Source organism: Canis lupus, chromosome 26 (genome assembly GCF_003254725.2).
Source record: "Canis lupus dingo isolate Sandy chromosome 26, ASM325472v2, whole genome shotgun sequence".
Taxonomy (NCBI): domain Eukaryota; kingdom Metazoa; phylum Chordata; class Mammalia; order Carnivora; family Canidae; genus Canis; species Canis lupus.
The window spans coordinates 26,165,157-26,180,284 of NC_064268.1; the positions used below are offsets into that span (position 1 = coordinate 26,165,157).

The 15,128-nt window shown below is 47.3% G+C and overlaps 2 gene segments (V, D, J or C); both read left to right on the top strand.

Moving 5' to 3' along the window:
• The first annotated feature begins 394 nt into the window (after nt 1-394).
• LOC112676862 (immunoglobulin lambda variable 1-40-like) lies at nt 395-1,073 on the top strand. The segment is given in 2 exon segments: nt 395-521; nt 634-1,073. Coding segments are annotated over 2 exon segments (552 nt in total).
• An 11,924-nt stretch (nt 1,074-12,997) lies between these two features.
• LOC125753697 (immunoglobulin lambda variable 1-44-like) lies at nt 12,998-13,640 on the top strand. The segment is given in 2 exon segments: nt 12,998-13,154; nt 13,258-13,640. Coding segments are annotated over 2 exon segments (426 nt in total).
• The last annotated feature ends 1,488 nt before the right edge of the window (nt 13,641-15,128 follow it).

Sequence of the window (15,128 nt, forward strand, 5' to 3'; positions counted from 1 at the left end):
ATGGTGGGTATTTGTCGTTTCTAATGGCTGAGGAATATTCCATTGTATACAGAAACCACATCTTCTTTATCCATTCATCTATCGATGGACACCGAGGCTCCTTCCACAGTTTGGCTATTGTGGACATTGCTGCTATAAACATGGAAGACTCCTAACTGAGAAATGAACTAGCGGTGGTGGAAGGGGAGGAGGGCAGGGGATGGGGGTGACTGGGTGGTGGGCACTGAGGTGGGCACTTGATGGGATGAACACTGGGTGTTATTCTGTATGTTGGCAAATTGAACACCAATAAAAAATAAATTTATTATTTAAAAAAACAGAAAAAATAATAATATTCTCAGGTAATGGGACCTGGGGTCTCATTTGCATGCATGGCCCCTCCCTCTCTCAGAGGATGAAAAGGGGAAGGAAGAGATTAGAGGAGGTCTGCTCAGCTGTGGGACCACTGAAGGCAGGATCAGTGATGACCTCCACCATGGCCTGGTCCCCTCTCCTCCTCACCCTCCTCGCTCACTGCACAGGTGATTGGATATGGGGATGAGAGAAGGGGCTCTAGGAGGATACATGTGCCTTGATTTCTCCTCTTGTCTAAAGAAAAGAACATCACTCTCTCTGTGTCTCTCCCCCTTTCAGGGTCCTGGGCCCGGTCTGTGCTGACTCAGCCGCCCTCAGTGTCGGGATCTGTGGGCCAGAGAATCACCATCTCCTGCTCTGGAAGCACAAACAGCATTGGTATACTTGGTGTGAACTGGTACCAAGAGCTCCCAGGAAAGGCCCCTAAACTCCTCGTAGATGGTACTGGGAATCGACCCTCAGGGGTCCCTGACCGATTTTCTGGCTCCAAATCTGGCAACTCAGGCACTCTGACCATCACTGGGCTTCAGCCTGAGGACGAGGCTGATTATTATTGTCAGTCCATTGAACCCATGCTTGGTGCTCCCACAGTGCTCTGGGCCTATGTGGAAATGAGACACAACACTGCTGTCCCTAGAACAATGGCACTGCCTGTGCAACTCTGGCCTTATGGCAAAGTCAGCTACTTCTTTGATATGAACTGAGTTCTGAGATCCATCTCACTGAATTTGTTTACCCAAGTCTTTCCACATTCTTTGACATTTCTCCTTGAAGCCTATCCTTGGGAGCTAGGTACTGTGTGATTTTCTTAAATTGAGCACAGATTCCTGGGTGTCAGTGTCAGCTGCCCTGAGAACAGATTCCATGACAGAGTAGGGCAGAATCAGCGACCCTGAATACAGGTCTGTCTGAGTCAGGACACATCAGAAGTGTCCAGTATGTGTCCTAGTGCAAACAGCTCCATGAATGGACAACAAAATCCTCATCTATTATGATGGTTAGACCTTTGTGGACCCTGATCCATTCTCTGGCTCCATGTCTGGCGATCTAGCTCCCTGACCATCGCTGGGCTGAGGCCCAAGGAGGAGGCTGCTCCTCACAACCTCTCCTATGACAACATCTCAGGGCTCACACAGAGCTCCAGCCCTGTGGGAACTGAAATCAGAACCCCTTTCTCATCTGTTCAGGCTCAGCCTGTAGCTTCTGTTTCTGCTGCTCCTGCTTCCACCAACATGGGTCCAGGTCCTTCCAGGGGAACAAACTGAGAGGAAGGAATCCTTCTTCCCTCTGTCTCTAATGTCATTCAGCCATTTCCTAGACAAAGGGGCTAAAAGGACAAAGAAAGGTTATCTCCCCCATCAGGTTGGTGCACAGAGTTTCTTTGGACTGAAGTATGTGGATTGGGGAGTGAGAGATTCCAATCTCTCATCTCTCCCACCTGGCCTCTGATGAATCTAGGATCTCCATCCTTGGTCATTTATCTATTTCTGGAATTTTCCAGACCCATGTAATACTCTTAGTAGTCTTCAATAGGAGGACCTGTTCTTTTTGCTCATTGGGGTGATTTCTCCTGTCACTGCTGCACCAGCCCCAGAGAATCTATGGCTGAATTACATATATGGGTCTTTTGAAATAACTTCATGACCATTCCCTCAATGTTGTGATGTAACCAGTAATTTTTCTTTTTCACCTGTGTTGTCTAATTATTGAAGAAAGTTGTTGAATTATAATGGCAATTAAGTCACACTTGCTGGTTTCTGAACTTGTAGAAATGTACTCCACCCACCACCTTCCTGAATAATATCATAGCTGTCGGTCTGAGTTCTTTGTGTGTGGGAGAGAGTGTATTATCAATCTATAAATATCTTTGTTTCTGTTATTTTTAGATTTTATTTATTCCTTTTAGAGAGAGAGAGCAAGAGCAGGGAGTAGCAGATAGGGAGGGAGAGGGAGAGACAATCTGAAGCAGACTCCATGCACAGTATGGAGCCCCACATACCATGAGCTGGATGACTAACTGACTAAGCCACTCAGGTGCCCATCTCTGTTTCTATTTTGTGTTGTTTTTTTTTTTTTTTTTTTTAAAGATTTTATTTATTCATGATAGTCACAGAGAGAGAGAGAGAGAGAGGCAGAGACACAGGCAGAGGGAGAAGCAGGCTCCACGCACCGGGAGCCCGACGTGGGATCCGATCCCGGGTCTCCAGGATCGCGCCCTGGGCCAAAGGCAGGCGCCAAACCGCTGCGCCACCCAGGGATCCCTATTTTGTGTTGTTTTTATTAAGACTTTTCTTTCAATTAGTCAAAGGATCTTTCAAGTTCTAATGAGATCAAATGATATTCACCAGTTGATTTGCAAATATGATTTCTTATCTCAGAGGATTGATAATTATGCAACCCAACTCTATATCTAAAATAAATCACTATAGCCACAGGGTATGAATATATCAAACTGATAATGGAATCTCACTGTTGATATTTTGTTTAGCATCAATATTTCTTAATACTCTGCAAGTTACCTTTTTCTGTGTTTTATGTAACAATATATGTGTAACTGCTACATTTATTCCCAGAAGAATTTAAGAATTCCAAAGGTTTCTTTATAAATTTATTTTTTTAATAATGAATTTATTTTTATTGATTTTCAATTTGCCAACATAGAGAATAACACCCAGTTCTCATCCCGTCAAGTGCACCCCTCAGTGCCCGCAACCCAGTCATTGCCACCCCCCACCCTCTTCCCCTTCGACTACCGCTAGTTCTTTTCCAGAGTTAGGAGTCTTCCATGTTCTGTCTCCCTTTCTGATATTTCCTACCCATTTCTTCTCCCTTCCCCTCTATTCCCTTTCACTATTATTTATATTCCCCAAGAATGAACCATGTAATGTTTGTCCTTCTCTGATTGACTTATTTCACTCAGCAGTATGATATAGTGTCCCTCTTCATCTCTCACTACAGTCTTCGGGGTAAATTTTAATTTATCTGATATAAGGATGGGTACCCCTGCTTTTTTTTTGAAGACGGTTTGAATGGTAAATGGTTCTCCAACCTTTTATTTTCAGGCTGTAGGTGTCCTTAGGTCTAAAATGGGTGTCTTGTAGACAGCAAATAGATGGGTCCTGCTTTTTTATCCAGTCTGACACCCTGTTCCTTTTGATGTGGTCATTAAGCCTGTTCATGTTCAGAGTTACTATTGACAGATATGAGTTTAGTGTCTTGATACCTATTCAGTCCCCTGTTTTTGTGGATTGTGCCATTGGACTTCCTCTTTTTTTTACAGAGTCCCCCTTAAAATTTCTTGCAGAGCTGGCTTCGTGGTCACATATTCTTTAAGTTTCTACCTATCTTGGAAGGTCTTTATCTCTCCCATTCTGAATGTGAGCCTTGCTCGATAAAGAATTCTTGACTGCATGTTCTTCTCGTTTAGGACCCTGAATATATCCTGCCAGCCCTTTCTTGCCTGCCAGGTCTCTGTGGAGAGGTCTGCTGTCTATCTAATATTTCTCCTCTTAAAAGTTAGAGATTTCTTGTCTCTTGCTGCTTTAAGGATCCTCTCTTTATCTTTGGAATTTGCAAGCTTCACTATTAAATGTCAAGGTGTTGAGCGGTTTTTATTGATTTTATGGGGGGATTTATTTCCTGGATCTAAATGCCTGTTTCCCTTCTCAGATTAGGAAAGTTTTCAGCTATGATTTGTTCAAATACATATTCTGGCCCTCTGTCCCTTTTGTCGCCCTTGGGAACCCAAATTAAATGCAGATTTTTCCTTCTGATGCTGTGATTTTTTTCTCTTAACCTGTCCTCATGATCTTTTAATTGTTTTTCTCTTTTTTCCTCAGTTTCCCTCTTTGCCATCAACTTGTCTTCTATGTCACTCACTCGTTCTTCTACCTGGTTAAACCTCGTCGTTAAGACCTCTAGTTTGGATTGCATCTCATTTAATTGATTTTTAATTTCAGCCTGATTAGATTGAAATTCTGCCATCAGGAAGTCTCTTGAGTCCTTTATGATTTTTTCTAGAGCCACCAGTAGCTTTATAGTTGTGCTTCTAAATTGGCTTTCTGACATTGAATTATAATCCAAATTTTGTAACTCTGTGGGAGAAAGGACTGTTTCTGATTCTTTCTTTTGAGGTGAGTTTTTCCTTCTAGTTATTTTGCTCAGTGCAGAGTGGCCAAAAACAAGTTGTATTGGGAAAAGGTGAAAAAGAGAGAAGAGAAAGAAGAAAAGATAAAGAAAAAAATAAAGAAGAAAAAGAAGAAGAAGAAGAGAAAGAAGAAGAAGAAGAAGAAGAAGAAGAAGAAGAAGAAGAAGAAGAAGGAGAAGGAGAAGGAGAAGGAGAAGGAGAAGGAGAAGGAGAAGGAGAAGGAGAAGGAGAAGGAGAAGAAGGGAGGGAAGCAAACAAAAAACAAAAGCAAGGGGGTGTATCCTCTGATTCTGTATACTGTAAATCCCTCGACTTCCCCTGGAACTTTCCAGTGCTGCTTGTTCAATAACTTGCTTTTCCCCTGTCAGTCTAGCTGGTCTTCTTCGGGAGGGGCCTGCTGTGCTGATTCTCAGGTATGTGCACTTGGGCGATCTACTCAGCCTTCTGCCTGGTGCAGGGCTCAGTGAAAGATGTTTAAGCTGCTTATCTGGTGAGGCGACTGTGAGGCTCAGTGGGGGCTGTTTACCCTGTGAGGCCCCTGGAGGAACAACAGCAGTGGCAGCGGCTAGCTCCCCAGCCCTGGAGTCAGCTCCCACAGTAACTACCACAGCTCCCAGTCCGCAGGGGCCTGGATGCTCCTGGTCCGGGCCACTGACCTGCTCAGCTCGGGCCACCAGTGGCAGGTGTCCTTGGTGTCCTGGGCCCTCCAGCCCCCGCCTGTCCCGGGGGGGGGAGGCCGTATCCTGGGCTGTGTCCCCGGCACCCTGGGCTCCCGGGCCTGCGCTGCTGGAATCGTGCTCCTGGCCACACAGCCCCCTCCCTCAGAGCCTCCACCCAAGCCCCTCTGAGCTGTTCCCGGGCCGGGGGCACACTGCGGCCCTTTGGGGAGCTCGGCCGCGGGGTGTGAGGCTCTCCCTGGGGGCAGGGGCTCTGTTCGTGCCCCCAGGATCCTGAGGGCATCCCCGCCCTCCTAGGGTCCTGCTCCGACTCCCTGGGAGCGCCTGTCTTCCCAGGAAGGTTGACGCAGCTCCTGATCCTCCAGGCGGGGCTCTCCTGACCTGGGGGAGCTTGCGGCGGCCTCAGCCCAGTTCCTCGGGGCCCCTCCTGCTCGATGCCTTTTGCCCCCCTCCCCCTGTGTCTTCCTACCCTGACAGAAGCGGCAACTCTTCTCACTGTAGTATCCTAGCTCTTTTCTCTTTAAATCTCAGGCCAAATTCATAGATTTTCAGGATAATTTGGAGATAATCTAGGTAAGTTGGTGGGGACAGGTGTCTTGGGGACCCTACTCTTCAGCTATCTTGCACCGCCTCCTTTTGTCTTGTTCCTTAAAGTGTGGCCTTGTGTAACAAGTTATCCATCCATATAGCAAGTATATAGACCACAACCCTGGTCACAGTCACAGTCTCCTGTCTCTGAACCATCTCCACATGAACTTGGAATAGATCCTGCTGACTCTCCCTGACCACATCCCCACCCCCTCCCTCCTCTTCTTCCCTCTGCTGCCCTGTCCCTCAGGCTTCAGTCTCTACCTCTGGCTCTTCAGGTCTGAGCTGTCTTCATCTCAGTTTTCTAGAGAAAACTGGAAATGATCTTGCTGTATTTCTTATCTCCAAAGTCCATCTCTAGGTAGAGGAGTGACTGGAAAATAGAATTGTATGCAACCTCTCACATTCTCCTCTCTACTCTCAGACCCTGGCTCCATTTTTTGGTACCCAACACCTCTAGTCAGTATTCTTTATTTTTTTTTTTGAGGTTTCTTTATTTTAGAGAGAGAGTGCACTCAGGGGTGGGAGGTAGATGGAGAGGGAGAGAGATTCTAGGAGACTCTGAGCTCAGTGCTAACTCTATGTGGGCCTCCTACTTACTATCCTCAGAATAGGACCTGAGCCAAAGCAGGAGTTCATGCTCAGCAACCTGCACCCCACAGATGCCCACCTCCAGTTTCTTTAATATGAAAATAAAGTTATTATATTTTCCTTAAAAAGATGTATTCCAAAAAAAAAAGATGTATTCCTCTATTGTATGTATTTGCACATGGGATCTGCTGATTTTTACCTACTTCACCATTATGCCCTCACTGATGGGGAATCTTGGAGGAATCCATAGATTAATGTTCTCCTGCATATTTTAAGATATGGCATTATTTTTCTTGTGTTCCAGATTCTCATTGCGAAGAATACTCTGGACAAAAGATCCACCACAATTCTCTTCATCACTCCCCTGTCCCTTCTTGGGACCAACGACTGCTCAGATTATATAGTTTCTAACTTTGCATATCCTATTTTTTAAAGAATTTATTTATTTATTTATTTATTTATTTATTTATTTATTTATTTCACACACACACACACACACACACACACACACACACACACACAGAGGCAGAGACCAGGGCAGAGGGAGAAGCAGGCTCCATGCAGGGAGTCAGATGTGGGACTTGATCCCGGACCCCGGGATCACACTCTATTCCAAAGGCAGGCACTAAACCACTGTGCCACCAGGGGTCCTCCATGCACAACCTATTAAAACCAGGTTTAAGGGATCCCTGGGTGGCGCAGCGGTTTAGCGCCTGCCTTTGGCCCAGGGCGCGATCCTGGAGACCCGGGATCGAATCCCACATCAGGCTCCCGGTGCATGGAGCCTGCTTCTCCCTCTGCCTATGTCTCTGCCTCTCTCTCTCTCTCTGTGTGACTATCATAAATAAATGAAAAAAAATTAAAAAAAAATAAAACCAGGTTTAAGGTTTCAATATCTGGGGATCTCTGGGTGGCGCAGCGGTTTGGCGTCTGCCTTTGGCCCGGGGCATGGTCCTGGATATCCGGGATCGAGTCCCACATCGGGGTCCTGGTGCATGGAGCCTGCTTCTCCCTCTGCCTGTGTCTCTGCCTCTCTCTCTCTCACTGTGTGTCTATCATAAATAAATAAAAAGTTAAAAAAATTTTTTTTTAAATTTTTTTTTAATTTTTATTTATTTATGATAGTCACAGAGAGAGAGAGAGAGGCAGAGACATAGGCAGAGGGAGAAGCAGGCTCCATGCACCGGGAGCCTGATGTGGGATTCGATCCTGGGTCTCCAGGATCGCGCCCTGGGCCAAAGGCAGGCACCAAACCGCTGCGCCACCCAGGGATCCCAGTTAAAAAAATTTTTAAAAAAGGTTTCAATATCTGGACTCACGCAAGTTTCTTGTGAATGAAAATATCTCCCTTTGGAGATATTGGTCTCCCAGTGCAGAAAATCTCTTTCTTTGGGGAAGCAGGATGGTCTCCTCATTTGCTGGATTGAAATGACCAGAAACCAGTAGTACAGGATGTGCGGCCCAGGAGAACTGTGTGGCTCTCTGCCCACCTGCATATCCCCTGGTATAGTGTGGGCCTCACTTTTACTGCCCTGGGCTCATAAATCATGAAGATACTCATTTTCTGCCTTTCTTGTGAGGTGAGAGTTTTGCTCAGCTACTGATATCCTGGGTGCTGGGCAGTGACTTCTCTGAGCAGATCTAAATAGACCCCGCATAAGGAAGACACACAAATGACTATTACATAAGAATTATGTCCTTTGGGGATTACAAACAGAAACAGTGAGGTAACGCTGGACTCCCAGTAGCATGGCTACAATTCAAGAGAGTGACAACATCAGTGGGTGCCCAGGATGTGGGGGAGCAGGAACCCTCATTCATTCCTGGGGGGAATGCCAAATGCCCCTGCCAGTTTGGAAGGTGCCTGGACAGGTTCTTACAGAGCTAAATAAACTTTTATATGATAAAAAAGAGAAATCATGTCAGTAGGTATTTCTCTAAATGGGTTATTATATCCACACAGGAGTATGAACACATTTATTGTTTATTTATTTATGATTACCAGGATATGAAGATAAAACACTTACATGCTTTAAAAGGGTAATGGAGGGATCCCTGGGTGGCGCAGCGGTTTGGCGCCTGCCTTTGGCCCAGGGCGCGATCCTGGAGACCCAGGATCGAATCCCACGTCGGGCTCCCGGTGCATGGAGCCTGCTTCTGTCTCTGCCTCTCTCTCTCTCTCTGTGTGTGACTATCATAAATAAATAAAAATTAAAAAAATAAAAATAAATAAAAAATAAATAAATAAAAGGGTAATGGATAGGGCAGTCTGGGTTGTTCAGTGGTTTATTTATTTTTTGTTTATTTATTTATTTTAAAAGATTTTATCTATTCATGAAGAAACAGAGAGAGAGACAGAGAGAGAGAGAGGCAAAGACACAGGCAGAGGGAGAGGCAGGCTCCATGCAGTGAGCCCGACCTGGGATACGATCTCAGGTCTCCAGTGCCGCCTTCAGCCTGAGGCGTGATCCTGGAGGCCTGGAATCTAGTCCCACGTCGGTTTCCCAGCATGGAGCCTGCCTGTCCCTCTGCCTGTGTCTCTCTCTGCCTCTCTCTGTGTCTCTCATGAATAAATAAATAAAAATATTTTTTTAAAAAATAAAATGAATAGAAAATGAAAATCTGGTGGGTTATTACATCAAGTATGATTCAGCAGTAAAGAGACAGAAGCTATTAGATCACAGAAAACCATGGAGGAAACCTCCATGGTTATTTTCTCTTTTTTAATATTTCTTCCTTCCTTTATTTTTCTTTTTTTAAATAATAAATTCATTTTTATTGGTGTTCAATTTGCCAACATACAGAATAACATCCAGTGCTCATCCCATCAAGTGCCCTCCTCAGTGCCCATCACTCTTTCACCCCTACCCCCCGCCCTCCTCCCATTCCACCACCCCTAGTTCATTTCCCAGAGTTAGGAGTCTTTATGTTCTGTCTCCCTTTCTGATATTTCCTACCCATTTCTTCTCCCTTCCCTTCTATTCCCCTTCACTATTATTTATATTCCCCAAATGAATGAGACCATATAATGTTTTTCTATTTAAGCAGTGTGAGCACCAGGAGGGGTAGAGGGAGACACACACACACACACACACACACACACACACACACACACAGAGGGAAACCACTGGCCAACTCTGGGTGTGACTGGATCTCAGGACCCTGCGATCATGACTTGAGTGGAAATCAAGAGGTGGACACTTCCCTGAGCCAGCCAGGAGACCCCTGCATATTTCTGGGTGGAAGAAGCCAATCTGAAGAGGCAGAAACAGTGAGCAGGGGGGAGCTGGGGGACAGGAACCCTGGGCACCAGCTCCAGCCCTGTGTGCAGGTGTCTCTGGCCTCCCCCAGAGGGCGCGTATGCTCCTCGAGTCCTCCCCTGGGAGCTCCTGTCTCCTGCTTCCAGAAGGGGCTCTGCTGTCTCCCTGGGTTGAAGCCCTCCCCACTTGTACATTCTCTTTTGCTCAGCTGGAGCCCAGGCCCAGATCCATGAGAGGCTGCATGGTCTCCAGGGGGCAGGATTGCAGGGAGACCCCTCACCCTGAGGATGAGGGAGACACAAGGGAAGGGGCTGTGGGCTCAGGCCTCTCTATAGGGCTCAGCAGGAGACTGGGGCATCTATACCACAGCCTGTGCTCCTCTGCTCCTCACCCTCCTCACTCTCCACACAGGGGAATTCCAAGTATTCCAGGGGGGCCAATCACCCTGAGGGCTATCTCCACTGGGTCAAATAACTCATTCTACAGTACGCGGAGGCTTTTATTTAAATCCTGCTTATGGGGGACTGCTGCGTGGCTCAGTGGTTGAGCGTCTGCCTTTGGCTCAGTGCATGATCCCGGGACCTGAGATCAAGGCCCGCATGGGGCTCCTTGCAGGGAGTCTGCTTCTCCCTCTGCCTGTGTCTCAGCCTCTCTCTCTTTGTGTTGCTCATGAATAAATAAATAAAATATTTTTTAAATAAATAAACCCTGCTAACCCACTCAGTGAATGGAGGCCCAAGGAGAAAAAATGGACTCATTGATGTCACTCCACAAGCCCTGGAATTCTGACTCCATAAGCTGTTAACAGGTCTTTCTTCAAATGAGTTCTCAAGGCCTACAGTAAATCCTCTCCCAGGAAAAGGGCTTTGGGACACTTGCCATTTGAATCAGCTTCATTGGGAACCATCCCTCAGGAGAAGTCATGAAAGGGACTGGAATGAATTGCCTGAATTTTGCTCTTTCACACACACACACACACACAGCTCTCTCTTCTCTGCGGGTAAACTGTGCTGCACTTAGCACTTTCTGAGCTTCTCATCCCTCCAGAAGTCAGGGTCCACCTGTGCTCACCCAGCTGTCCTCAGTGTCACAGTCTCCAGGAATCAGAATCCCTATCAGAGGAGACCCCCAGGACATCGAGTGTGACTGGGGTCCTGTCACCAGGGTGGCCAGACGGGCCCTAACACCTGCTGTCTTGGGACAAGGCTGATGCTCTGGATTCCCAGGGGGAGTCTCTGTCCCCATGGACAGCTCAGCAACCGATCATCTCTGGGCTCCAGTCAGTGCCTGAGGCTGGTCAGTACATTGACTGTGGGACCCCAGCCTCCGGGGGTCCGGAATTCTGCTCCACCAGAATTCAAGGGCCCTGGGGATGTGGGACACACCCTCCCTGTGCTCTCAGGGCTGGGTTGTCACTCCTTCAGTCACCCCAGGAACACCACCATCCAAGCTGGACCTTTCTAAATCTTCTGTCCCAAATTAGGACCAAAGGGTCTGTGACCTCAGGGACAGGTCCCCTCATCTCCATTCTCCACCACTCACAGGGGACCTTTGACAGAAACTCTGGGTCCAGGTGGCTTTTGCCAATAGAACCTCATTGTCCTACTCATGGGTGACTGAATGAGCAAATGCTCTGTCCTGAACGTGCTTGACACAGGCTCCAGCTGTGCCCACCCCAGATATGGGTGGGACCCTGAATTGCTCATCCTGGAAGCTCGTCTGTCTTTGGGAATCCAGCACGCAGATGGCTGTGAAGTTCATACAACAGGGTCCTCATGGGAGCTCATGGGCATCACTTCAGGCTTTCCCACCTGCACAATCAGACCCATGATAAAATCTTAGGAAAAAAAGATAAGACAAATGATTTTATAAAATGTTTATAGGGATGCCTGGATGGCTCAACAGTTGAGCTCTACTTTTGACTCAGAGCCTGACCCTGGAGTTCAGGGAATGAGGTCCATATGGAGCTCCCTGAGGGGAGCCTGTTTCTCTTTCTGCCCATGTCTCTGCCTCTCTCTTTCTCTGTTTCTCTCATGAAGAAATAATTAAACTCTTTTAAAAATGTTTATAGACGTGTATCCAAATGAAAACCAAAGTCTTTAATTTTTCTTTGTTCTGTGCTGAAGATTTTATTTTATTTTTTTTATTTTTTTAAATTTTTATTTATTTATGATAGTCACACACAGAGAGAGAGAGAGGCAGAGACACAGGGAGAGGGAGAAGCAGGCTCCTTGCACTGGGAGCCCGATGTGGGATTCGATCCCGGGTCTCCAGGATCGCGCCCTGGGCCAAAGGTAGGCGCTAAACCGCTGCGCCACCCAGGGATCCCTGTGCTGAAGATTTTAAACACAATTTCCATGCACAGTCTCCCTGCAATAGGCACAGATCTGGAAACAATATAGTAGTGATTCCACCTGCATCTTTGCAGTGACACATCAGTCAGTGTTATTGAGAAGTCAGTGTTATTGAGAAGAGTTTCTAAGAAAAGAACATTCATCCAATTTATGTGCACAGTTGGTCTAGAGGGTGACCAATACGCAATCTCTTCCTCTGGATGCTTGGCAGAAATTCTCCAGCTGTCACATCTTCCTGCTAAAACACCCTGGCATGTCTGCCCCTTGTGCTCTGAGGTCAGTGGCACACACATCCCCACGTGGCAGGGCTCCTGTATATCTGTGTCCATGTGCTGGGAAGACAGATCCTAGGAGGGAGTCACTGCCCACAGGATGGGGAGAACTAATGTTTAAAACAGGTGAAAATAGTGAGAAATGACAATGATGTTCAGTGTGCAACCTTTCCAGGAGTGCACACGAAGGCTTCTATCCACAACCTGGAGAGTCTTTCTCACTCCGTGGGTCTTCGGTATTTCAGGAAACTCAGAGATGGGGAGGGCTGGAAGCAGGGGGGGATCATATAGGAGGAAAATATCAACATCTTGAGCAGAAGAGGCCATGTGTACACGGGGACCCATCACTCCTCTGGATGTGACAGTGATGTCAGAGGAGTTGGTGTAGAGACACAACCTCAGTCCCAAATGGCCCATGAATAGCCAAGGGAGCCATGGACAGTTTCACATCGAGTAATTAGAGTGAAGCCTAAAATCTACACTGTGTGATGGGAGGCCACGTGATGAGACACACGTCATGTATGGTTTTGTGTTTCTGGATGTCAAATGAAACTTGAGGCTTATTCTGAGGGGTCAGACTTCATCAGAGCTGGGAACACCACCTGACACTGCCTGTGTGCTTGGTTCAGGGCACACAGCTGGGACCTTACCAACCCTGGTCCTACACAGTCCCTCCCCAGCCCATCTTGCTGACATCCTCTGACAGAGAGACCTGACCCTTGGCCAGGGAGGGTCAGAGAGCTGGGGTCTCATTTGCATGGATGGCCCCTCCCTCCCAGAGAGGATGAAGAGGGGAAGAGAGAGATGGTGGGAGGTCTGATCAGCTGTGGGACCACAGAAGTCAGAATCAAGGATGACCTCCACCATGGCCTGGTCCCCTCTCCTCCTGACCCTCCTTGCTCACTACACAGGTGACTGGATATGGGGATGGGGATGGGGCCCTGGGAGGACATGTGGGGTCCTGCATCCTCCTCTTGAATCCAGCATCACCCTCTCTGTGTCTCTCCCTTGCAGGGTCCTGGGCCCAGTCTGTGCTGACTCAGCCGGCCTCAGTGTCTGGGTCCCTGGGCCAGAGGATCACCATCTCCTGCACTGGAAGCAGCTCCAACATTGGAGGTAATAATGTGGGTTGGTACCAGCAGCTCCCAGGAAGAGGCCCCAGAACTGTCATCTATAGTACAAATAGTCGACCCTCGGGGGTGCCCGATCGATTCTCTGGCTCCAAGTCTGGCAGCACAGCCACCCTGACCATCTCTGGGCTCCAGGCTGAGGATGAGGCTGATTATTACTGCTCAACGTGGGATGATAGTCTCAGTGCCCCCACGGTGCTCCAGGCCTGTGGGGAAGTGAGACAAAAACCCACTTACTCATCTGCAAAGTGAGTGAGAACTCCAGCAACTGCCTGCTTAGGCTCCCCCTGGGTTTCTGCTTATTTTATTTTATGCCTGATGCCCTGGGCCCAGATACATCCTGGGACCCACCTGGGAATGTCGGCTCCTTTGTGTTCTGTTTCCTCAGAGTCACTCAGAGTAGCCCCATTTATACAAAATGAGTCTCAAATGAAAGAAAAAGTTTTGTCCTTGTGAGCTGGGACAGTTTTTTCTAGGCTAGTGAACATTCACTTATTATCTTCTGATTTTTCAGTAAATGAAATACTCGTAGGTCGTAAAGCTATCATGGTCCTTCAGCCCCGTCCCTGCTCTGCTGATGCATGTGTCAGCTCCCTTTACAGCTGGGATCCTTATTGCCTCAGCTTCAAGCAGAGGACCAGTTCTGTCTATTATTTGATGTTGGCATGGAATTATAAATCATTGCCACAATCAAAAATACAAAACGTAAAAAAAAATAACTTTCAAGAGAAAAAAACCATGTGAATGTTTATGGAAACTTTACTCATAATCATCACACCTGAAAATAATCAAAAACCTGCACATCGGTTTTTATACCAGCTTTTTATAAAACGAGTGACACTTTAGGTAAAGAAGATATACTCCAACATGATGTATATACGGAGAGAGTGATATTAGTCAAAATTTTGGCCCTCAAGTCCAAAAATATACATGAGTTTTAAATATACATTTCATAGGGAAGAAGAACATACCACAGGCTTCATTCCACATCACTGGAATTTTATTGTATTTTGGAAGAGGCGGGAATCTAGAGATGGCAAGGAGGCCAGGGATTGACAGCAGGTGGAGGAAGGGGGAGGGTGAGTGTGTGAGGTGACTGTGTTCGTGGTGATGTCACTCTCCTACATGGCCCTGTGACGGCAGCTGCACCACACTGCTGTGTTGTCACAGCTCAGTAAACTGGACCCCAGAGCCACAGCACCTTCGTGAAGGGAGAGCATGTCATCTGGGATTCTGGGGTCTGTGACGGGGCACAGGGTGACATCATCCCATCCATGGCTCCATGGAGGTGTGAAGCCACCTCCCCGAAGGAAGACAGGAAGGTGGGGACCTCAGGGAGTTTGAATAGGCACTTTGAAAAGGGAGCAAAGAAACTGCACATGAGCCCCATAGTTGAGGTGACAGAGTGTGTCCCCAGAGCTGAGGAGTGAGTCATTGTGATGTGTCAGAGCCTTGCTTGGTATTCAACCACGACCTCCGTGGTCACAGAGGGTGGGAGCCAGCATTGTCCTTTCAGGAACAGAAGATCCTGTATTGTGAGTGTCTCAGCCTCTCCATAACCAATGTCAAGGTGGGACCCGCCCTTGTGGTTCTGATGTCAACTGGAGGAGGTCCTTCAGCTACAACACAAAAAACTTTGAAAACTAAAGGTTGATTACTTATACACCAGGAAATTGGGCCAGAAACAGAAATCATCATAGAGACAGGTCTAGCCTGTGGCCTCCCCTCCAGGAGTGTGGACAGAGGCTCAGCTAA